General features: G+C 42.6%; 1 protein-coding gene across 1 annotated transcript in view; it reads right to left on the bottom strand.

Annotated features, from left to right (window-relative positions):
- LOC112256808 (dystonin-like) overlaps window positions 1-23,265 on the bottom strand; it is a 186,542-nt gene that overhangs the window by 70,250 nt on the left and 93,027 nt on the right. Inside the window, exons 36-47 of the mRNA XM_042328349.1 lie at window positions 12,823-14,856; window positions 12,135-12,263; window positions 10,998-11,086; window positions 10,723-10,831; window positions 3,546-9,995; window positions 3,276-3,428; window positions 2,895-3,110; window positions 2,638-2,787; window positions 2,170-2,403; window positions 1,332-1,484; window positions 828-1,061; window positions 261-557 (exon numbers count right to left, since the gene is read on the bottom strand). Of these exons, the coding sequence (XP_042184283.1) occupies window positions 261-557; window positions 828-1,061; window positions 1,332-1,484; window positions 2,170-2,403; window positions 2,638-2,787; window positions 2,895-3,110; window positions 3,276-3,428; window positions 3,546-9,995; window positions 10,723-10,831; window positions 10,998-11,086; window positions 12,135-12,263; window positions 12,823-14,856 (10,248 nt within the window). The remainder of the gene's footprint in view (window positions 1-260; window positions 558-827; window positions 1,062-1,331; window positions 1,485-2,169; window positions 2,404-2,637; window positions 2,788-2,894; window positions 3,111-3,275; window positions 3,429-3,545; window positions 9,996-10,722; window positions 10,832-10,997; window positions 11,087-12,134; window positions 12,264-12,822; window positions 14,857-23,265) is intronic.

The following is a 23,265-nucleotide window of genomic DNA, read 5'->3' as shown; positions in this document are numbered from 1 at the left end:
ATACATACATACATACATACATACATACATACATACATACATACATACATACATACATGCATATATGCATACATACATACATACAAAAACCTATATACATGTATATATATATATATATATATATATATATATATATATATATATATATAAGAAAAGAATAAGGAAAAGGTCAATGCAGCTATTAGAAAAAGGGACCTGAGCCTTGTGTAACAACAAGCCACTATGAATCAAGCACCACCAGAGAGAATAGCTTAATTTACCTTGACCCTATCGTACTGCTTGTCCAGGTCCAGTTCTGGGGTCTTCTCTGTAGCCTGTCTGCCAGTGTCGTTATCTGTAGTCTGGAGAGCGTTTCCATTGTTTCCATTGGGGTCATCATCCTCTCCCAGAATGTTCTTGGCTGAGGTCTTCGATGGCAAAGGCATGTTCCCGTTCTGTTTGCCCATATGGTCTGTCTGATCGACCCCCATCCCTTTCTCATTCCCTATGTTGTTGATCCAGTCCAGCAGACCCTCAATCTTGTTCTTACTCTCCTCAAACTGCTCAACAACAGCCTCCTAAACAGGTAGAATATAGTGAGTTATTATATGTTGGCTAAATTATATGATTAAATAGATAACTATACATTTTGTACATTTATATATTATTTTAATAAGTAAGCAATCATCAAGCTGAATAACATAACTAATTTTATTTGTCTTTAAGTGGATCTATCTTTTCCTGTAAACCACCTACAATAGAAAGTTTAACTGTCATGATTCAGATTTGCACCGAGTCATGGTATATAAATAATGTTGATGCATGCAAAATGTAATATGTTTTCCAACCTTCTCAGTCTCCTGTTTGATAGCAGTAGTCACAGACTTCTCCACGTCTTTCCTTGACTCCTCGGCCCGTTGGTTGATGAGTTTGACCTTGCTCTTGGCGTCCTCCAGCTTGCTCTCGATGGCAGCGATCTGATCTGGGGTCAGCATAGACCGGTTCTCATCCAGGAACTTCTTGGTGCTACTGATGACCTCATTCAAGGCACTGCCGTTGGTCAGGATGTCTTTCTGCAAGGCCTGGACATTTAATATTTAACACACAGAGATGCAGACACAGGCACAGAAAGCATGATAACAGAAATGTTAGGTGATAAATTAGTGAACCCATCAAACAAGATTCAGTATAATAGCAATACATGTGTAACACAATGTGCATAATTGTGTATATGATAAATGTGTAGCAATGACATCATACTTAAAATAAAATAATGTAGCCATACATTCTATAGTTCAGATGCAATTCATTTATTAGAACCAACATTTCGTCAACAAGCTACTGTACTGTACCTGATGCTCTTTCTGGACCTGCTGCAGGTCTTCCACACTCTCTACACTCTTGGCCTGCTGCTGCTGGCCTATCAGACAGTTCTCTGTATTGGTCAGGTTGTCACACAGCTCCTGCAACTTGTCTGAGAACTCCTTCTGTTTCTCCACCAAGCACTGCACACACCAGAGAGCAATGTTGCAATGTTACAATGTTACACTCCTCCCAACAGCATACACTACATAGTAGGCATTAATCATACTGGACGTTCGTAGATAGTCAACCCCTGATGACAATGGTCTGAGTATGCTGTAAACATGCTAGCCACTCAACAGGCCAGCATTCTGACATGATAAAGAAAGAGGACGGTTTAGTAGAGAGGAATAGGACATTTGTTCACAAGTGTGTTAGTGCTGAGGTTGGTTGAGAAAAACGTTCCCACACTGAAGATGCCTTTGGAGTTTGTCCTCTGGAGTTTAGAGTGTAAAGGTGTGTTGAAGCCTGTGAAACGTGAACACGACCAGGAGAAAGGTTAGCGTTTGGCAGTGGTCAAGCGATGGTCTTTTTAGTGTTAAAAGAAACATGCAAGAGACTAACTTCTCATTAAAACACATTCAAAACACATTATACATTATAAATATATACACATGATGAATCTGACTTCATGAATTCTAGTGACATTATTATTTTATATATATATTCTAAAATATATATCATGACCATAATTTGTTTATGTAGCTATAAAATACACACACAGCCACACTTCACTTCAACCAATAAATTTTCATAGTTTTCTCAACAAACTGAAATGGACTCTTTCCAAGGTGCAATGGCCCTAAGCCCAGTCATTTGGGTCCAAACCTTCTGCTGACTCTCATTCTCGCTGATCTCCAGCTGGAGTTGAAGGGTGCATCTCTGATTGGCCACCCTCTCCATCTGATCCTTAATTGCCCTCTGGGTGGCGCTGAGAGACTTGAGGAGGTGCCTGCTCTGGGCTGGGCTCAGGAACTGGGCATGCTCTGAGATAAAGTACTGGGTGTCAAACGCAGTGTCCTCCAGATGCCTCTGGGTCCCTAACACATTAGTCTCCATGTCCTAGAAACACAGACAGGGGTCATGGAAGGGGGCTGAACCAATCAACACAACTCTTTGGATGTATAAATGTAAACCATAATATATTGTGTCATTGGTTAATTCTAGGGAAAAACCACAAACTTTTAATTTAGTTTCATATAACCTTACAATACTGTGTATTTTATTCATATATACTTCAAATACACTACTGTAGGTGAATAAGGAACATAAGGAGAATAAGGTATGAAAAGATACCTCAATATTCTGGATCATTTCTTTCACTGTGTTCACGTCATATGTGTTCATGATGTCTAGGTTGTAGGTCATCTCAGAGTTGTCATGAATACAGCCTGATAGTTGATTAAGGGTACTGAGGAGCTCCTGGTATGTTGACTCCAAATTGGCCTGAAAAACACAGTTCACACAATGAGGATTCATTTAATTTACTTTGTATTTATTGCAGTTCAGTAACATAATTTCCTAGATCACAACAATGAGAAACAAACACTGACCTTTCCTTTATCAATAGCCTGCATTAGAACGTAATTCCTTTCTGCAGACATTTGGCAAACGTCTGCAAATGCTGGCTGCAACTCTCGAAAGGCTGAAGCAAGATCTTGGTGGATATGCGTGGGAATGAGTTCATTAGCAGACTTTAACAGCTGCTTGGCTATGTCCATATCTCTGGTTAGAAAGCTAGCCAGTGTAGACAGATGTGCTTCCAACAACTAGAAACAGAAGTGGGTGAATGTTGAGACAGATGCTCATGCAAGGAGGGGACAAAATGTAAGTGGCTAGAAAGTACCGAAGGTGCCACACTCTTTCAGGGATGCATTGTTATTATAATGTATTCAAGCCGTTCTATGGTGCATTTAAGTATATGTGATACAAACCTGGGATTCCTCCAGCTGACTGTGTAACTCCTCCATGTTGTTACTCAGAGAGCCCTGCTTGGATGACAAGTCGTTCCTGATCTCCACTACAACATCTGCATGATCCTGAAGTCTACCAACACACTCCAGATAATCCTGGGTGGAGTACTGTTTCTGAAAATACATAAAATACATGATATATATGAATAATCTCAAATAAATACATATGTCATATACATGAGTAGTAGTTATTATATACGCATTTATATGAGTTTTGAACATAAAACTTACCCTGACCTTAGGTTGAACTGCTCCAGCATTGCCTGTGTCTGAAATGGTTTCAACCTCAGTAGATTGATATAGGTCAAGACTTTCCATGGGATCTGCCACGGCACCTTCAGCCTCATCGTACGAGTCCTCCTCCTGGATGATCTCCAGGTTGCGTGGCCTGTCGTCATCAGGAGCACCCCCCAGAATACTGCTCAAGGCTCCAATCACATCTCTGAGCATGGCAGGGTCTTGGCTTGAGGATACACTTTGAAGAACCTGCTGAAACTGAATCTGGATCATATCAGATGGAGGTGTTTCTTCATGGGGTGGTTTCCCTCCATCCAGACTAGTTTTACCTGAACGGAGAGCCTCATGCTTCAACAGATCCCTGAGGAGATCTGGACTATTACTTTTCACAAGCCCAGGAGCTGCATCTGTCTCACTACCAAAATCACCAGAACCTCTTCCATGGGACTGGGGATTGTCCTGTATCAGGTTGATGATGCCCTCCAATGCTTGGGTCTCGGCCTTTTGTAATTCATCGACATCTGCCCCCTCCACTCTCATTCTCACCAGCTCACCTAAACCGGACCTTTGAGCACTATAGATGGCCGACGCAGGTGGTGGGACACTATCAGGTGTCATGAAGTCTGGTTGAACATCAACAGTCATCAGATGGGTATGATTCTCATCAGCAACGCATAGATTTAGCCTATTTACATCCTGTGTAAGATCTGACCCCAGGCCAGGCTCTTTACCCTTTACCAGATGCTGTGAGGTCATTTCTGATGTTGAGGGGGTATTGGAGGAAGAGTCTGGTTGAACAATAGCAGCCATCGGCTGGGGATGATTCTCAACTGCACCACATTCATCTTGTTTAACAACTGATCTCATACCTGGCTCTGTTGCCTTTAATGGATACCCTGGGAACATTTCTGATGCTGATGACGAACTTGTATCGGGAAACTTCTCAGACACAACTGAGTTACATTTGCCAGTACCTGTCTGTCCTGTCTGTGATGACTTGGACACAGTGGGTGAATCAGCTTGATCAGTAATCTGTGAGACACTACCATCAGATGAATCTTCTTGTCTCCCTGAGGATGGTGTGATGTCATCACCCCTGCTTGATTCAACCCTGTCATTAGCTTTAGCGTTAACATTAGCATTTGAATTTGACAGATGTTTATCAGTCAGTGTCAGATCAGGGGTAATTCTGCTAGATATCACTTTAGTGGGAGCAGTTTCTAACTGCTCTTGATCACCGACATCATAGCTGTCATTATTGTCACAGTGTGTTTCTATGATCAGTACACTGGATACAATAGCTAAATCAGAGGAGTTAGTCAACTGCACTGGAGTCTTTTTTTGATCTGTTGGCTTACTCTGACTGTACCCGTTCTGAGAGGATGTAGGCTTGATATCTCCACCAATATCCCCATCTGACTTCACTAGCAGTTGCTGAGGTGACACAGTGCTAAACGAGGAAAGTCCATCACTGTGTATTACCATTTTATCCACATTGACACCCACGACTGCGGACACTGTGCTTGTTACATCGCTAGACAAATCTCTCAGTGATGAGCTATCTATTCTCTGATCTGACTCCTTGACTAGCTGGCTAGCTGGCGGCTGAATTGCGTTCAACACATTCTCCATTTTCCTTTCATCAGACAACAGATCACTATGTGATGAGCAGGACACGCCCGAGTCACTCTGAACAGGACTGACAGTCTGGTTCCCCATTATCTCACGGTATCCTGCTCCCAGCTGCCCATCACCCGGAGTGAAGCCGATTGCCTCACAGGACAGATCCGTGCCTCTCCTCAGAGAACTGTTACCATCTTTCTCTGTCTGTCTCACCTCTTTAGCCTGGGCCTGAGGAGCTCCGCTATCTCCACTATCGATCAAACTGAGACAGTTTGATTTGTTTGACAACATGTCATTGTGGATGGAATTTCTAGACCCAGGGACCATGTCTGACAGCGGACTGTTAGGGGCCTGTGAGGAACCATCTTCCCTTAATAAAGATGATGTGTCAGGTTGATGGATGACATGTTCCCCTGTTACCTGATCTGACAGGATAGGTGATAGGATCTGTCTACATACAGGCCCATGACTAATGGTGAACGAAGGTAGTAAGGACTTCTGGGAATCGCAGTTCTGTTCTCTGTTTCCTTCTGCATCCACATCTTCCCCTGCATGTCTATTCCTATTCTCTTTACCTTCTTCCCCATTGACATCCTCATCAGGGGCATCAAGAACCAAAACCGCCACCTTTTTGTCTGTTTGATGTTGACATATATTCTCGGCCTCATTGTTGTCTATGAGGCCCAGACTCTGGGAATAAGAAATGCTGTGCATGCAGTTTCTATCAGGGTCGATGATTGCGTTGTGTACAGGGTCTGAGTGAAGGATCTTTTCAGCCAAATCATCATCAATCATCCCTGAATCCAGTGCTTCATTTACACGAATAGTGCATCCAGACTTGGAGTCATATACACCACCCAACAGGCTCTGCTGTTCCATGATCTGCAGGGCTATCTGGGAGGATATGGAGCCTCTAGACACAGCTTCTTTCAGGGTTGCCACTGTGCTTCTCTCATCACCTAAAACCTCTCCCTTGTGGAGCTGCAATGCCAGCACTTCTAACACAGTCTCCTCATCCACAAGGCCCTTATCAAGAGCTGCATCAAGGTCATAGCGTTTCCCAGAGATGATGTCCAAAATACCACCCTCCTCTAGTTGGGCTCTGAGAAGGTGGATCGCAAAGCCTCTCTCATCTTCATTGTCCCATGCTTCTTCCTCAGTGCATGGAAACTCTGTGGATGTGTCAAGGGTGTCTGCCAATAAAGTGGACAATAGAGATGATTCAGATTTTGTGTTCTTGTCTGTCTCACAGCCAGGTGTATTTGTGGGACGTTGTGGGGAATCTTGTGCACCCGGTGGTAGGTTCAGGCCTGTGTCTTTCACTGAGCACAAAGTAGAGCTTTTCAATAAGGGTTGTGTGGCTAAACCTCCATTGAAAGTCCCTTTAGTTTGATTATCTGAAGCAACATCTGTTTCTGAATCAATTTGAATTGATGTTGGGCTTGTGCGCATTGTCTTTTCTTGATCGATTCTGTCAGGCAAAACACAAATTTCAGATGTGTGCTGCCTGGTATTCTTTTTAGAGTCAATAGATATGGATGATTCGTCTGTGAAACTGTGTACTATCTCCCTTATGGAATGTTCTACATTATTTTCAGAGCTAGAATATTCCTTTTCTGCTGTCAAGCATTTGGAATTCTGCGCAGCTGAGGGGAAACGTGTGTCCGTGTCATTCACCGAGCACAATCTTTGGTGGGTTGACCTTTCCAAAATGACTTGGGTGGCTGAACCTTCCTTGAAAGTCTCTTTTGGTTGATTATCTGAAGAGGAGGTTTTTAAATCAAACTCCAATGGTTCTGGGCTTGTGTTATTAGTGTTCTTTAGATAGATGCTATCACACAAAACACTTCTTTCAGAATCAGGTTGTCTGGTATAATTTTCAGAGCTAGATGATTTATCTGTAAAACCTTGTACCAGCGCCCTTTTGCAGTCCTGTACACATGAGGGCAAGCTAATATCTGTGTCATTTACGGAGCATGATCTAGGAGTTCTGCTTTTCAAAATGGTTTGTGTGGCTGAACCTCCATTGAAAGTCTCTGTTGGTGTATCTGAAGCTACATGTGAGGTTTCTACATCAATGTCAAAGGGTACTAGACTAGTGTTGTTTGTCCTCTTCTTTTTTTTCTTCTTCTTAAAAACACTTGCGTCAGAATCAACTGAGCCGGATCTAGGAGTTGAGCTTGCCAAAATGGTTTGTGTGGGTGATCCTCCATTGGCTGTCTTTTTTGGTTGATTATCTGTTTCTAAATTCATTTCAATTAGTGCTAGGCTTGTACTGGTAGAACTAACCTTGACAGATGCTTCCACTGTGAGGCCTTGTGCCACTGTCCTTTGGGAATCCTTGGCACCTGATGACAGGCTCATGTCTGTGTCATTCACTAAGCACAATCTAGGAGGAGCTGAGTTTTCCAACATAGTTTGTGTGGCTGAAACTGCGTTGACAGTCTCTTTTGGTTGATGATCTGAAGCCATTTCTGAAGTTTCTACATCAATTTCAAATGACAATGGGCTTGTGCCCTGTCTGTTCTTTTGATAAATGCTATTAGACAAAACATTGGCTTTAGAATCATATTGTCCAGCATTCATTTCAGAATGAACAGCTACAGATGTTTCCTCTGCGACATGTTGAGCTAGCAAGCTCATGTCTTTGCCAATGACTAAGCATGATTTAGTAGGGGATGGGCTTTCCGACATGGCTTGTGAGGCTGATTCTCCTTTTGGTTGATTACATAAAGCTATATCTGAGGTTTCTAAACCAATTTCAACGGATGACGGGCTTGCATTCTTTTGATAAATTCCATCAGACAAAACACTTGTATCAGAATCATGCTGTCTGGTATTCTTATCAGAGCCAGATAACTCTCCTGTGAAATCTTGTGCTAGCATCCTTTTTCCAACCTGTGCACCTGAGAGCAAGCTCATGTCTGTGACATTTACCGAGCACAATTTGGGAGAGGTTTGTGTGGCTGAAATTCCATTGAAAGCCTCTTTTGGTTGATTATCTGAGGTTTCTACATCAATTCCAATGGGATTTATACGTATTGTGTTATTTTGATAGATGCTTATTTCAGAATCCGGCTGTGTGGTATTGTTTCCACAGCCAAAAGCTGAAGCAGACTCCTCTGATCCATCTTGGGCTAGCACCATAAACACATCATTAGAAAAGGCTTTATTGTCAGATTGATTATAATTGGACTTATCCTCCCTGAAGAAACTGGATGCATGATGGTCTTTCATTGCGCCATCTGTTTCCTCGTTAATGTGCAAATATCCAAAATCCTCAGTATTGCTTTCAAACGAGATCTCTGAAACTTCAGAAATGTCTTCTTTCAAAGAAATATCCACAAAAGCGGCCTTACCAAGTACAGTGTTTTGTAGCTGGTTTTCAGATGTCTCTACTGAAATGTTAACTAATAGTTCAGCCATTTTAGTCAACTGTCCATCGAATATTAAAAGCCTTTGTCCGGATTTTGGATCCATGTAACTATTCAACATGAGGTATGAGATAAATAACTGTTTTGCCTCGATGGGAGATGGGGCATTTATGTTCTCACCATCATTCTCAATATCATCTGTAGGGCGATGGGATCCTCCAATCTGAAGCTCCCTCAACATCAGCCAGCTAGAAAATCTATCATTAAGGTCATCAACATCAGGAAAAACATCTGGTATTTCAATGGTTTTCAACACCTCTGCTGTATGTGTGTCAATTAAACCATTTTGAGTAGCAGAGTTAATATCGACTACCTCTGAGTCTTCTGCTATGTAAAGGGCAGCTATCTTCTGTCTATTGCTGAGCAGTTTGAATGCCAGCTGATTGGTGATGATTTCATGCTGCAGAGAGGTAGACACGGTCAAGATTTCACCAGAGTGAGGCCATAAAAGTCCCATGAACCCCTTCTGTTTCTCCAGCACCAAGAGTGCACTGCTAGAGCTCATCAAATTACACTGAACAGCCTCATCCACCGATAGCGTTTTGCCATTCTGAGGGTTCACTATGCCTCCATTTTGGGCCTGCTGGCTCAGTATCCCAGTGGCAGTGCCTTGATCGATCAAGCCTTCTGACAGGGCTTCCTCTACGGTGAGCTTATGGCCTGTTTTGGGATTGACGATACCACCTGCAAACAGCTGAGCCCCCAGCAGCCTCATCGTGGTCTGTCTGTCAATCAAGCCCTCATGAACCGCACTAAGTACACTAATCTCCCTCCCAGATGTCAACTCCATGTTTCCATTGTGGCTTTTCTTCACCGGCAGCAGTCGCAGTCCAGTCTCCACATCAGCCACGCTCCTCTGCACCAGCTGGGTGAGCGAGACCTTCTCTGCCGTGCTGGGGTTGATCAGGTCTTTCCATGTGTCCTGTCTCTCCAAGAGCTTGACGTAGAGATGGTCAGGGATCAGGCCAAACTGAAAGGCCCTCTCCAGGGTCAGTACATCACTTGTGTAGGACACCCTTAACCCACCTGTAGCCAGCTGGATCTCTATAAACTTCATGGCCAGGCGCTCAGAGATGGCCCCCTCTCTAACCGCTGCTATCACAGGGAGAGGTTCTGAGGAGAACAGTGGGCTCAGGATACACTGGTTGGCTTCGTTGAGCTCTCTGAGCTGCTTCCAGGTGGGCTCGTCAATGAGGTTGTGATGGAAAGCATCGTCCAGCTCCAGACACATCCTTAACTGAGGCAGAACAAGGCCAGAGGTGATGAGCTGAGCCTCCAGGAGACAGAGCCCAGTGTAATGGTCGATCAGGCCGCTCTGAACAGAGCTAAACACAGAGTAGACCTCTACACTTCCAACTTCGAGTACCCCCTCAATGGTCTGAAACGCCTGTGGGAAAATACATTAAGCATGAGCAGACATATTCAACAACAAATTGTAAAATCCAAAATGTTATGATACAAGTCATATAGTTGATTTATTATTGACACATTTTCATAATTTATACTGTCTTCTAAAGCAAGGTGAAACATTTACTCACCCCTCAGACAAGCATGTGAATGTTAACAGTTCATATGCAAAAGTGCAAGGCTGTGTCAGTGTGATTCAACAGCAAGAAGAAGTAGACACACTAATGGCTGGCATGCATCTGGGAACAGAATATTCAGTATCTTGCAACACAAGAGAGCAAGTTAGACACAACACAACAAGGCTGTTATATTTGGTTGTTGGTGGCTACCTGTAAGAATGAAAAGGAGATCACCAAAGCTTGGTTTCAATGATGTCTGTGAAAAGTCAGAATGAGGCTGGGTGACATGAAACACTCATGCTCCTAGAAATAGAAGCATGTTTACAGCATACTCAGTTTCACTGGGTTTTGAAGAAAAACCTACTTTCCCTTCTCTTGAGAAACCTACTTTCCCTTACAAGTCAACATAGTGTTTTTAAGATGACAATGAATGTGGCACAAGAGAAAACCTATCACACCATGCCAGAGTCCATTATGGGAAAAAGGGTTAGTCATGCAGTTGAACAGTAGGTGGCACTTGTGCATAACTTCTCACACCACACTGTAAACTCCCATCCAGTGGTTCAGAGATTAAGTCCAGTATCTAACCTGCTCGGTAGATGGCGTCTGATCAGAACACTGCTGGGAGAGATCACTGTAGGCCTGGTGGAGGGATTTCAGCTGCTCCTTGGCTTCCTGCTTCTCATCCTCAGTCATTCTGCAACTCAGGACATCAGAGGCATTTTAGTTCTCTTATCATAATCATATCATTAAATAATTTAAGGCATACAAAATATAATTTAAATAATTTAAGGTGCAGAGAGACATGAACAAAAGTCCGCCTTAAAAACCTTACTGATATATGTTATGATAATTCAACTCACTTGTCACTGTGTTTAGTTAGCATCAGCTGTGTAGTCCTCAGTGCTTCTGCAATTTTCTCCTTCTTTGTTACCATTTCTTCCATTGAAACCTGAAATAACAATGGGTATACCTTATACATGTATATACATCTTACTGTTTATTCTGATCACTCGATATGCCACTTTGTAGCATCGTATTTGTCACAATAATATACACTGACTTTTCACAAAGTCGGGTTTGGGTTTGTGCTATATTTTAAACTCAGATATCCAGTTCCTGATTTTCATTCATTTGATTTGCACAGAAATATTTATTTGGTTTGTTTTTCTTTTCTTATCATATAGTAATCACTTAAAATAACTAGTGCCTAGAGTTTTTCCGGACTACGTGAACCTATCCAGGAGAAACCAGGTCAAAGCAAGTCAGACTGGGGCACAGACTTTTTCCTCACTGGTCAAATGTTCATGAAAAACTCACCCTGATCAAAAGATCATTTTCTAAGAGAAACTGTGCATCCACAATGTAATGCTTTTCAATGTAAAGCTCATTTAATAATAATTGTATGCAGAAAAATGGCTTTTCATTTTAATCCATATAAAAAGTGTTAATGGTGCAAAATGTTCGGTCCTTTTGCATATTAAAGAGAATAACATGTTCAAGGAGTAGGGGGTATTTATAATCAAGTTATAATGAAATACTAGAATGCTTATGTAACTGTGTCATCTTTGTTTATATCGTGAGTTATGGGTATAATTACAAAAGCCCTGAGGAGTCACAAGGACGACAGAGACCATGGGCTAATGATTCAAACTTGGGGGAAATCATTTTATGCTCATATTCAGATGTAAGGGATTGACCCAAACTTATATTTGTAATAGGGTAAAGAAATAATTAGAGAGTATCAAAAGCATTGTCTTTATTAGAACGATGCACATACAGTAACAGTGAAAGGTTGTGCGACTTATTGACTTTATTGCATAGTCTTGAAATTGAGCACGACCATCAGTATATAAAATGCTATTTTTGCATGACAGGTTATACACACATAATTGTGGGCGTAATGATATACTGTATACAATGACAATATGCAAACAAAAAATATACAGGAAATGAAACCGTAAAGTGGCAGTAAATGCATGTTTGCACACAGTATTTACCTGGGGCTTTCTAGAGGCCTCTGTGCTGGCTTTACCATCTTTGCTCTGGCCAGGTTTCACACTGGACATCCAACCTAACAGCTTGCTAACTTTATCACCATGCTCTTTCTTCTCCTCATCAACAGATCTCTAGGATTTGAGGAAAGAATTTCAAAAAGGCGGTTAGGATCAGAGTTTTTAAATCAGGAAATGGGGTTATGCAGACATTCAACAACAGATAAACCTCTAAGTAGACCCCCAGCCATATTTCTGACCTCTATTTGGACAATGAACAGTTTAAGCTTGCAACATACAAATCAGTGTTTGATTTATGAAGTTTATTGCCATGTGGATCATGATGTTTACATGTTATGACAGTTGGCAATAAAAAAAACTGTAATTGTTCATAATTGACTTTACACATCATACTAAAAGCATAATTCATCCCTGATTTAATGAACTCCATATTCATAATTTAATTAACATTCATATAATTCCAAGTCAAATCAAATTCACACGTAATGAATTATTTCTTATTTTAAGTGTAGAACATTTCAGTCCAAGAACTTGATTGAGTCAGCCTTTGTTGTGTCAATCAAATATTCTGTTTTCCCTATTTACAAGCCAAGGAGAACCAAATACTGGTCACTCAAATGTGACGATAGGTCCATAAATATTGGAAAGACGACTTAGCCCCAACACTAAGAACCTTTGTCGTCTCCAGTAGCCTGAGCCCAGTGTGGCCGTCATAAACACCCTTTTCCAGGGCCTCCATGAATGAGATTTTCCTCTTCGTCTTTGGGCAGGTGAGGCTTTTTGGGGAAGACTTCTCATCTTTCAGGAATGAGGCAGTGGCTTTGTCAACCAGGAAACTCTGAACAGCCTCATCCAGTGAGATTCTATCATGAGTCTCTGGGTTGATCAGTCCTCCAGTCAGGAGCTGGAATTCCAGGCATCGAAGGCCCACGTCTTTGGGGAACAGGTTCTCCTGAATGGCCTGAGCTACACTCAAGGTCTTTGCTGTCTGGGGATGGATGATGCCATAGTAGGCTTGCTCACACTGTTGGAGCTGGCGGGCAAACGTCTCATCTAGGAGACCTCTACGCAGAGCTTCGGTGACTGTGGCTTTCTCCCCAGAAGCAGGGTCACAGATGCCCCCGGTGCATGCCTGGGCCTCCAGCAGCCTCAGTGCAGTGAGTCTATCGATAAGGCTCTGCTGATGTCCCTGGAGAATGGTCACCCTTCTCTTTTGAGTGACATCCCACAGACCAGCCAACGGGCTGTTAGCGTCCGGAACAACTACCATTCTTGAAAGGATAAGGTCTGCCAGCTCGTAGACACTGATGAGCCCACTCCGATAACTTACCAGTTCTGTCATTTCAAGGAACTTCAGATCTAAGGCAGTTTCGATGCAAAGCTGCCGTCCACTTTTGAGATCTGTGATGACGTGTAAAGGGCTTTCGTTGACATCGACAGTGGACTTTTCCTGCCATTCACTGTCCTGCTGAGACAGAAACAGGTAGGTCAACTTATCGATGTGGTTGCCCTTAAAGGCTTGGTATGTGGACATTTCCATACCAGAAGCACTGTTGATGACTGATACTCTGTGACAACTGGAGAAGGAGAAACTGGAGAGATCCTTCTCACCAAAAGGCAGGAGATAGACACCACCATCTGTGTCATACAAACAAGTTTTCAGTAGTTCACAGTAGTAGGCCTTCTGTCCTGAATCAGGTTTGTGGAAGCCTTTGGGGTTGCTGACTGGGTCGTACAGACTCTGTAAGGTAGCTTTGTTCAAGAGACCCTGATCAACAGCCATGTTAAGGGGCACCCTAACACCAATCACTGGGTGAACTAATCCTCCAGTGGCTATCTGAGCCTCGATGATCTTCTTTCCTTTGAGCCTGTCAACAATCCTTTCCTCCATGGCCTGAAATACAGACAATGTTTTACTGCCATGGACATAACCAGTGGCTGCTTTTTCAGCATCCATCAGTTTGTCTTTCAGATCTAACCCAACAATGCCGTTCTCCAGAGCAGCTTGAACCGAGAGGGTTTGTCCAGTTAAAGGATCTATAACACAGCCAGTTGCAGCCTGTGCCTCCATATACTCAATAGCATATGTCTTAGCTAAAAGGCCTTTCTCTGCAGCCTCCAAGAAGGATATCTTTTTCTTGCTTGACTCCAAGTAGATTCCGGCAATAGCAGTGGGTTTGCTGATGAACTGAACGAGTGATGCTTGGACTTCTTCTAATGTGACAAGGCCAGTTTCTAATTTCTGCAAGATTTCTCTATCCAAAAACTTGGTTTTGATCAACTTCCTGATACTGATACTGCCTCTGTGTCCTTGGAGCTTTGGGGAAAAAGGAAGGGTTGTTGTCTCACTCTGCTTCAAACTACCGTCTTTTGACATAGAGGCTAAATGAGATGCTTTGGATGACATGTCTTTGACATTATATGAGCTTGTGTTAGTGGTGCTTATAACACTTGGACTTTTCCCTGCCTGACCATCCAGAGCCACTAACTTTTTTGTTATTGCCATCACTTCCGTTTTTTGACTTTGGTTCTTAGCAATCAAATTCTGAGACTGTTTTTGCTGGACTGTTGTAGTCTGCACAGTAGAATAATTTGTTTTCGAGATTGTTTGATTCTGTAAACTGCTTTGATTGCTGACTATTTCCATATTGCCTCTCTTCACTCTTTGCAGTTTTTCCAGTACTTTGTCTTTCTCCGCTGTTGCTATCTGTTGGCATAAGATGTGAATAATCATTACATATAGAAAATACCTTGAGATCATTTATCCTTGCTTATTGAGTGAAGGAAATGAGCTCAACAAATGAAATATCATTATTATTATTCATTTGTCATACAAATATGCATTTCAATTATGTATTGTTTATTTTCTACAAATACTATGCACGTTTTTGATGAATGTAAAAAAATATATATATTATAGTCATGGATATATACCTCTGAGGACACTTTTATTTTGATAAGCTCCTCCTCCAGATTGCGGTTTGCCTCTTCATATGATGACACCATTTTCTGTGTTAACAAAAGCTCAGTCTTCAGTTTGGTGACCTCATTGCCTTTGTCACACTTATGATTGGTATGACTTGTAGTCTCCACTTCCTTTAGAGTCCTACGTTCAGTCTTAATCGTGACCTCCAGCTTCAAGACCTTTTCCTGAAGACCTCTGACCTCCTTAGCATAGGAAACAACCTGCTCGTTGAGGGATCTTGCTTCCTTTTCCTTTATTCCTAGTTTCTGCTCACTGTCTGTCAACATTTGTTTGAGCTTTGTGATCTCTTTTGAATTTTCCTTATGAATGTTTTGCAGCTGAGTAATGCTAGAGTTAAGTTGCATTTTCTCTCGATCTAATTGAGCAATTTGAGATTTTGCTTTCAGCAGGTCATGACTAATAGTGGTTCTCTCATTTTGCACTTGCTCCATTTTAATACAAACCTTGTCTAATTCTTGTTGAGCTTCCTGCTTTAATTTCAAAGTGCTCTCATTGAATGTTTTGGTTTGACTTGTAGTCTCCACTTCCTTTACAGTCCTATGTTCAGTCTTAATCGTGACCTCCAGCTTCAAGACTTTTTCTTGAAGACCTCTGACTTCCTTAGCATAGGAAACAACCTGCTCATTGAGGGATCTTGCTTCCTTTTCCTTTACTCTTAGTTTCTGCTCACTGTCTGTCAACATGCGTTTGAGCTTTGTGACCTCTTTTGAGTTTTCCTTATGAATGTTTTCCAGCTGAGTAATGCTAGAGTTATGTCGCATTTTCTCTGTTTCTAACTGAGCAATTTGAGATTTTGCTTTCATCAGGTCGTGGCTAATAGTAGTTCTCTCATTTTTCAATTGATCCATTTTAATACGTAGCTCATTTATTTGTTGTAGATCATCCTGCTTTAACTTTAAAGTGCTCTCATTTAATGCTTTCAACTGTGTAATTTCTTGCTGGAAAAACTTGGTGTTATTCTCTGCTAATTCTGTACTGTGTGACTGTTCTCTGGGTTTCTGCTCCAATTCCAGTTTGATATGAGACTCCTGTAATGCATGCATTTGACTCGTTTCCACCTGTACTAACTGCAGCTGTCTCTCATATCCCTGTTTTTGCAGTTCAAGTTTGCTTTTCAAGTCCTCCAGCATCCCCTTACAGTTCACAAGTTGGTCTTCCAGCTTCTGGGACTTCAGCAGCAGGGCTGAACTTTCTGTTTGTTTTCGCTTGACCTCCTTTTGGGCTTCTTCCAGCTTTCCCTTGAGAATGGTGAGGTCAGATGCCAACGAAAGGGTTTTCTCTTTGGCTACACTTCTCTCCCTCTGAAGGACATTGATTTCCTGTTTGAAACTTGATGAAGATTTGTCAGAGCTGGCGGTGATTTCTTTTATTTTCAACCTACTCTTCTGAATATCTGCCTCGAACTCTTTGACTTTAGACAGGCTGAATTTCCCTTCCTGGGTCACTTTAATTAATTCATCTTTTGTTCTTCTCAGGGCAGAATTCGTCTCTTCGAGTTCTGCTTCCAAGGTAACAAGTTTTTGGTCAGCCATTGTCTTGTCCTGTTGAAGGGCACTAGTTTCCTGCTTCATATTTACTGTCATTTCCTCCAGCATCCGCTGACAGTTCTCAAGTTCGTCTTCCAGCTTCTGGGACTTCAGCTGTAGCGCTGAACTTTCTGTTTGCTTTCGCTTGACTTCCTTTTGGGCTTGATCCAGCTTTCCCTTGAGAATGGTGAGATCAGATGCCAATGAAAGCGTTTTCTCTTGGGCTGCGCTTCTCTCCCTCTGAAGGACAGTGATTTCCTGTTTGAAACTTGATGAGGATTTGTCAGAGCTGGCAGTGATTTCTTTAATTTTCAACCTACTCTTCTGAAGATCTGCCTCAAACTCTTTGACTTTAGACTGGCTGATTTTCCCTTCCTGGGTCACTTTAATTAATTCATCTTTTGTTCTTCTCAGGGCAGAACTCATCTCCACGAGTTCTGCTTCCAAAGTAACCAATTTTTGGTGGGAAATTATCTTGTCCTTTTGAAGGGCACAAGTTTCCTGCTTTATATTCACTGTCTTTTCCTCCAGCATCCGCTGACAGTTCTCAAGTTGGTCTTCCAGCTTCTGGGACTTCAGATGCAGGGCAGAACTTTCCGTTTGCTTTCGCTTTACCTCCTCTTCGGCTTCTTTCAGCTTTCCCTTGAGCATGGTGAGGTCAGATGCCAATGAAAGGATTTTCTCTTGGGCTATACATCTCTCCCTCTGAAGGACATTGATTTCCTGTTTGAAACTTGATGAGGATTTGTCAGAGCTGGCAGTGATTTCTTTCATTGTCAACCTACTCTTCTGAAGATCTGCCTCAAACTCTTTGACTTTAGACTGGCTGATTTTCCCTTCATGGGTCACTTTAATTAATTCATCTTTTGTTCTTCTCAGGGCAGAATTCCTTTCTTCGAGTTCTGCTTCCAAGGTAACCAGTTTTTGATCAGCTACTGTCTGGTGCTTTTGAAGGGCACTAGTTTCCTGCTTTACATTCAGAGTATTATCCTCCAGCATCCGCTTACAGTTCTCAAGTTGGTCTTCCAGCATCTGCGACCTCAGCTGCAGCGCTAAACTTTCCGTTTGCTTTTGCTTGACCTCCTTTTGGGCTTGATCCAGCTTTCCCTTGAGCATGGTGAGATCAGACACCAACAAAAGGGTTTTCTCTTGGGCTGCGCTTCTCTCCCTCTGAAGGACAGTGATTTCCTGTTTGAAACTTGATGAGGATTTGTCAGAGCTGGCAGTGATTTCTTTAATTTTCAACCTACTCTTCTGAAGATCTGCCTCAAACTCTTTGACTTTAGACTGGCTGATTTTCCCTTCCTGGGTCACTTTAATTAATTCATCTTTTGTTCTTTTCAGGGCAGAACTCATCTCCTTGAGTTCTGCTCCCAAAGAAACCAGTTTTTGGTGAGCCATTGTCTTGTCCTGTTGAAGGGCACTAGTTTCCAGCTTCATATTCACTGTCTTTTCCTCCAGCATCCGCTGACAGTTCTCAAGTTGGTCTTCCAGTTTCTGGGACTTCAGCAGCAGGGCTGAACTTTCCATTTGCTTTTGCTTGCTCTCCTGTTGGGCTTCTTCCAGCTTTCCCTTGAGCATGGTGAGATCAGACACCAACAAAATGGTTTTCTCTTGGGCTGCGCTTCTCTCCCTCTGAAGGACAGTGATTTCCTGTTTGAAACTTGATGAGGATTTGTCAGAGCTGGCAGTGATTTCTTTAATTTTCAACCTACTCTTCTGAAGATCTGCCTCAAACTCTTTGACTTTAGACTGGCTGATTTTCCCTTCCTGGGTCACTTTAATTAATTCATCTTTTGTTCTTTTCAGGGCAGAACTCATCTCCTTGAGTTCTGCTCCCAAAGAAACCAGTTTTTGGTGAGCCATTGTCTTGTCCTGTTGAAGGGTACTACTTTCCAGCTTCATATTCACTGTCTTTTCCTCCAGCATCCGCTGACAGTTCTCAAGTTGGTCTTCCAGTTTCTGGGACTTCAGCAGCAGGGCTGAACTTTCCATTTGCTTTTGCTTGCTCTCCTGTTGGGCTTCTTCCAGCTTTCCCTTGAGCATGGTGAGATCAGACACCAACAAAATGGTTTTCTCTTGGGCTGCGCTTCTCTCCCTCTGAAGGACAATGATTTCCTGTTTGAAAGTTAATGAGGATTTGTCAGAGCTGGCAGTGATTTCTTTCATTTTCAACCTACTCTTCTGAAGATCTGCCTCAAAATCTTTGACTTTAGACTGGCTGATTTTCCCTTCCTGGGTCACTTTAATTAATTCATCTTTTGTTCTTTTCAGGGCAGAACTCATCTCCTTGAGTTCTGCTCCCAAAGAAACCAGTTTTTGGTGAGCCATTGTCTTGTCCTGTTGAAGGGCACTAGTTTCCAGCTTCATATTCACTGTCTTTTCCTCCAGCATCTGCTGACACTTCTCAAGTTGGTCTTCCAGTTTCTGGGACTTCAGCAGCAGGGCTGAACTTTCCATTTGCTTTTGCTTGCTCTCCTGTTGGGCTTCTTCCAGCTTTCCCTTGAGCATGGTGAGATCAGACACCAACGAAAGGGTTTTCTCTTGGGCTGCGCTTCTCTCCCTCTGAAGTACAATGATTTCCTGTTTGAAAGTTAATGAGGATTTGTCAGAGCTGGCAGTGATTTCTTTCATTTTCAACCTACTCTTCTGAAGATCTGCCTCAAACTCTTTGACTTTAGACTGGCTGATTTTCCCTTCCTGGGTCACTTTAATTAATTCATCTTTTGTTCTTTTCAGGGCAGAACTCATCTCCTTGAGTTCTGCTCCCAAAGAAACCAGTTTTTGGTGAGCCATTGTCTTGTCCTGTTGAAGGGCACTAGTTTCCAGCTTCATATTCACTGTCTTTTCCTCCAGCATCTGCTGACACTTCTCAAGTTGGTCTTCCAGTTTCTGGGACTTCAGCAGCAGGGTTGAGCTTTCAGTTTGCTTTTGCTTGATCTCCTGTTGGGCTTCTTCCAGCTTTCCCTTGAGCATGGTGAGATCAGACACCAACGAAAGGGTTTTCTCTTGGGCTATGCTTCTCTCCCTCTGAAGGATAATGATTTCCTGTTTGAAAGTTAATGAGGATTTGTCAGAGCTGGCAGTGATTTCTTTAATTTTCAACCTACTCTTCTGAAGATCTGCCTCAAAATCTTTGACTTTAGACTGGCTGATTTTCCCTTCCTGGGTCACTTTAATTAATTCATCTTTTGTTCTTCTCAGGGCAGAACTCATCTCCTTGAGTTCTGCTCCCAAAGAAACCAGTTTTTGGTGAGCCATTGTCTTGTCCTGTTGAAGGGCACTAGTTTCCAGCTTCACATTCACTGTCTTTTCCTCCAGCATCCGCTGACAGTTCTCAAGTTGATCTTCCAGCTTCTGGGACCTCAGCTGGAGTGCTGAACTTTCCGTTTGCTTTCGCTTTACCTCCTCTTCAGCTTCTTCCAGCTTTCCCTTGAGCATGGTGAGGTCAGATGCCAATGAAAGGGTTTTCTCTTGGGCTGCGCTTCTCTCCCTCTGAAGAACATTGATTTCCTGTTTGAAACTTAATGAGGATTTTTCAGAGCTGGCAGTGATTTCTTTCATTTTCAACCTACTCTTCTGAAGATCTGCCTCGAACTCTTTGACTTTAGACTGGCTGATTTTCCCTTCCTGGGTCACTTTAATTAATTCATCTTTTGTTTTTCTCAGGGCAGAACTCATCTCCTTGAGTTCTGCTCCCAAAGAAACCAGTTTTTGGTGAGCCATTGTCTTGTCCTGTTGAAGGGCACTAGTTTCCTGCTTCACATTCACTGTCTTTTCCTCCAGCATCCGCTGACAGTTCTCAAGTTGGTCTTCCAGTTTCTGGGACTTCAGCAGCAGGGCTGAACTTTCCGTTTGCTTTCGCTTGACCTCCTCTTCGGCTTCTTCCAGCTTTCCTTTCAGCAAGGTGAGGTCAGATGAAAATGAAAGGGTTTTCTCTTGGGCTGCGCTTCTCTCCCTCTGAAGGACAGTGATTTCCTGTTTGAAAGTTGATGAGGATTTGTCAGAGCTGGCAGTGATTTCTTTCATTTTCATCATACTCGTCTGAAGGTCTGCTTCAAACCTTTTGATTTTAGACAGGCTGATTTTCCCTTCCTGGGTCACTTTAATTAATTCATCTTTTGTTCTTCTCAGGGCAGAATTGCTCTCCTCAAGTTCTGCTTCCAAGGTAACCAGTTTTTGGTGAGCCATTGCCTTGTCCTTTTGAAGGGCACTAGTTTCCTGCTTCATATTCACTGTCTTTTCCTCCAGCATCCGCTGACAGTTCTCAAGTTGATCTTCCAGCTTTTGGGACTTCAGCTGGAGTGCTGAACTTTCCGTTTGCTTTCGCTTTACCTCCTTTTGGGCTTGATCCAGCTTTCCCTGGAGCATGGTGAGATCAGACACCAACGAAAGGGTTTTCTCTTGGGCTGCGCTTCTCTCCCTCTGAAGGACAGTGATTTCCTGTTTAAAACTTGATGAGGATTTGTCAGAGTTGGCAATGATTTCTTTCATTTTCAACGTACTCTTCTGAATATCTGCCTCGAACTCTTTGACTTTAGACTGGCTGGTTTTCCCTTCCTGGGTCACTTTCATTAATTCATATTTTGTTCTTCTCAGGGCAGAATTGCTCTCCTCAAGTTCTGCTTCCAAGGTAACCAGTTTTTGGTGAGCCATTGCCTTGTCCTTTTGAAGGGCACTAGTTTCCTGCTTCATATTCACTGTCTTTTCCTCCAGCATCCGCTGACAGTTCTCAAGTTGATCTTCCAGCTTTTGGGACTTCAGCTGCAGGGCAGAACTTTCCGTTTGCTTTCGCTTGACCTCCTTTTCGGCTTCTTCCAGCTTTCCCTTGAGCATGGTGAGGTCAGATGCCAATGAAAGGATTTTCTCTTGGGCTGCGCTTCTCTCCCTCTGAAGAACATTGATTTCCTGTTTGAAACTTGAAGAGGATTTGTCAGAGCTGGCGGTGATTTCTTTTATTGTCAGCATACTCTTCTGAAGATCGGCCTCAAACTTTTTGACTTTAGACAGGCTGATTTTCCCTTCCTGGGTCACTTTAATTAATTCATCTTTCGTTCTTCTCAGGGCAGAATTCCTCTCCTCGAGTCCTGCTTCCAAGGTAACCCGTTTTTGGTCAGCCATTGCCTTGTCCTTTTGAAGGGCACTAGTTTCCTGCTTCATATTCACTGTCTTTTCCTCCAGCATCCGCTGACAGTTCTCAAGTTGTTCTTCCAGTTTCTGAGACTTCAGCAGCAGGGCTGAACTTTCCGTTTGCTTTTGCTTACTCTCCTGTTGGGCTTCTTCCAGCTTTACCTTGAGCATGGTGAGATCAGACACCAATGAAAGGGTTTTCTCTTGGGCTGCGCTTCTCTCCCTCTGAAGGACAGTGATTTCCTGTTTGAAACTTGAAGAGGATTTGTCAGAGTCGGCAATGATTTCTTTCATTTTCAACCTACTCTTCTGAAGATCTGCCTCAAACTCTTTGACTTTAGACTGGCTGATTTTCCCTTCCTGGGTGACATTAATTAATTCATAGTTTGTTCTTCTCAGGGCAGAATTCAACTCCTCAAGTTCTGCTTCCAAGGTAACCACTTTCTGTTCAGCTATTGTCTTTTCATTTTGAAGGGCACTAGTTTCCTGCTTCATATTCACTGTAATTTCCTCCAGCATCCTCTTGCAGTTCTTAAGTTGGTCTTCCAGCTTCTGAGACTTCAGCAGCAGGGCTGAACTTTCCGTTTGCTTTCGCTTGACCTCCTCTTGGGATTGTTCAAACTTTGCCTTGAGCATGGTGAGGTCAAATTCCAACGAAAGGATTTTCTCTTGGGCTGTGCTTCTCTCCCTCTGAAGAACAGTGATTTCCTGTTTGAAAGTTGATGAGGATTTGTCAGAGCTGGCAGTGATGTCTTTCATTATCAACCTACTCTTCTGAAGATCTGCCTCAAACGCTTCAACTTTAGACTGGCTGATTTTCACTTCCTGGGTCACTTGAATTAATTCATCTTTTGTTCTTCTCAGGGCAGAACTCATATCTTCAAGTTCTGCTTCCAAGGTAACCAGTTTTTGGTGAGCCATTGTCTTGTCCTTTTGAAGGGCACTAGTTTCGTGCTTCATATTCACTGTCATTTCCTCCACCATCCGCTTACAATTCTCAAGTTGGTCTTCCAGCATCTGCGACCTCAGCTGCAGGGCTGAACTTTCCGTTTGCTTTTGTTTGACCTCCTTTTGGGCTTGTTCCAGCTTTCCCTTGAGCATGGTGAGATCAGACCCCAACAAAATGGTTTTCTCTTGGGCTGCACTTCTCTCCCTCTGAAGGACAATGATTTCCTGTTTGAAACTTGATGAGGATTTGTCAGAGCTGGCAGTCATTTCTTTTATTGTCAATCTACTCTTCTGAAGATCTGCCTCAAACTCTTTGACTTTAGACTGGCTGATTTTTCCTTCCTGGGTTACTTTAATTAATTCATCTTTTGTGTTTCTCAGGGCAGACCTCATTTCCTCGAGTTCTGCTTTCAAGGTAACCAGTTTATGGTCAGCCATTGTCTTGTCTCTTTGAAGGGCAATTATTTCCTGCTTCATATTTGCTATCATTATTTCAGAACTTCCAGTGATTCCTTTCATACTCTGC

The sequence above is a fragment of the Oncorhynchus tshawytscha genome, linkage group LG01 (genome assembly GCF_018296145.1).
Source record: "Oncorhynchus tshawytscha isolate Ot180627B linkage group LG01, Otsh_v2.0, whole genome shotgun sequence".
NCBI lineage: Eukaryota > Metazoa > Chordata > Actinopteri > Salmoniformes > Salmonidae > Oncorhynchus > Oncorhynchus tshawytscha.
This window is presented reverse-complemented; position numbering and strand designations above follow the sequence as displayed.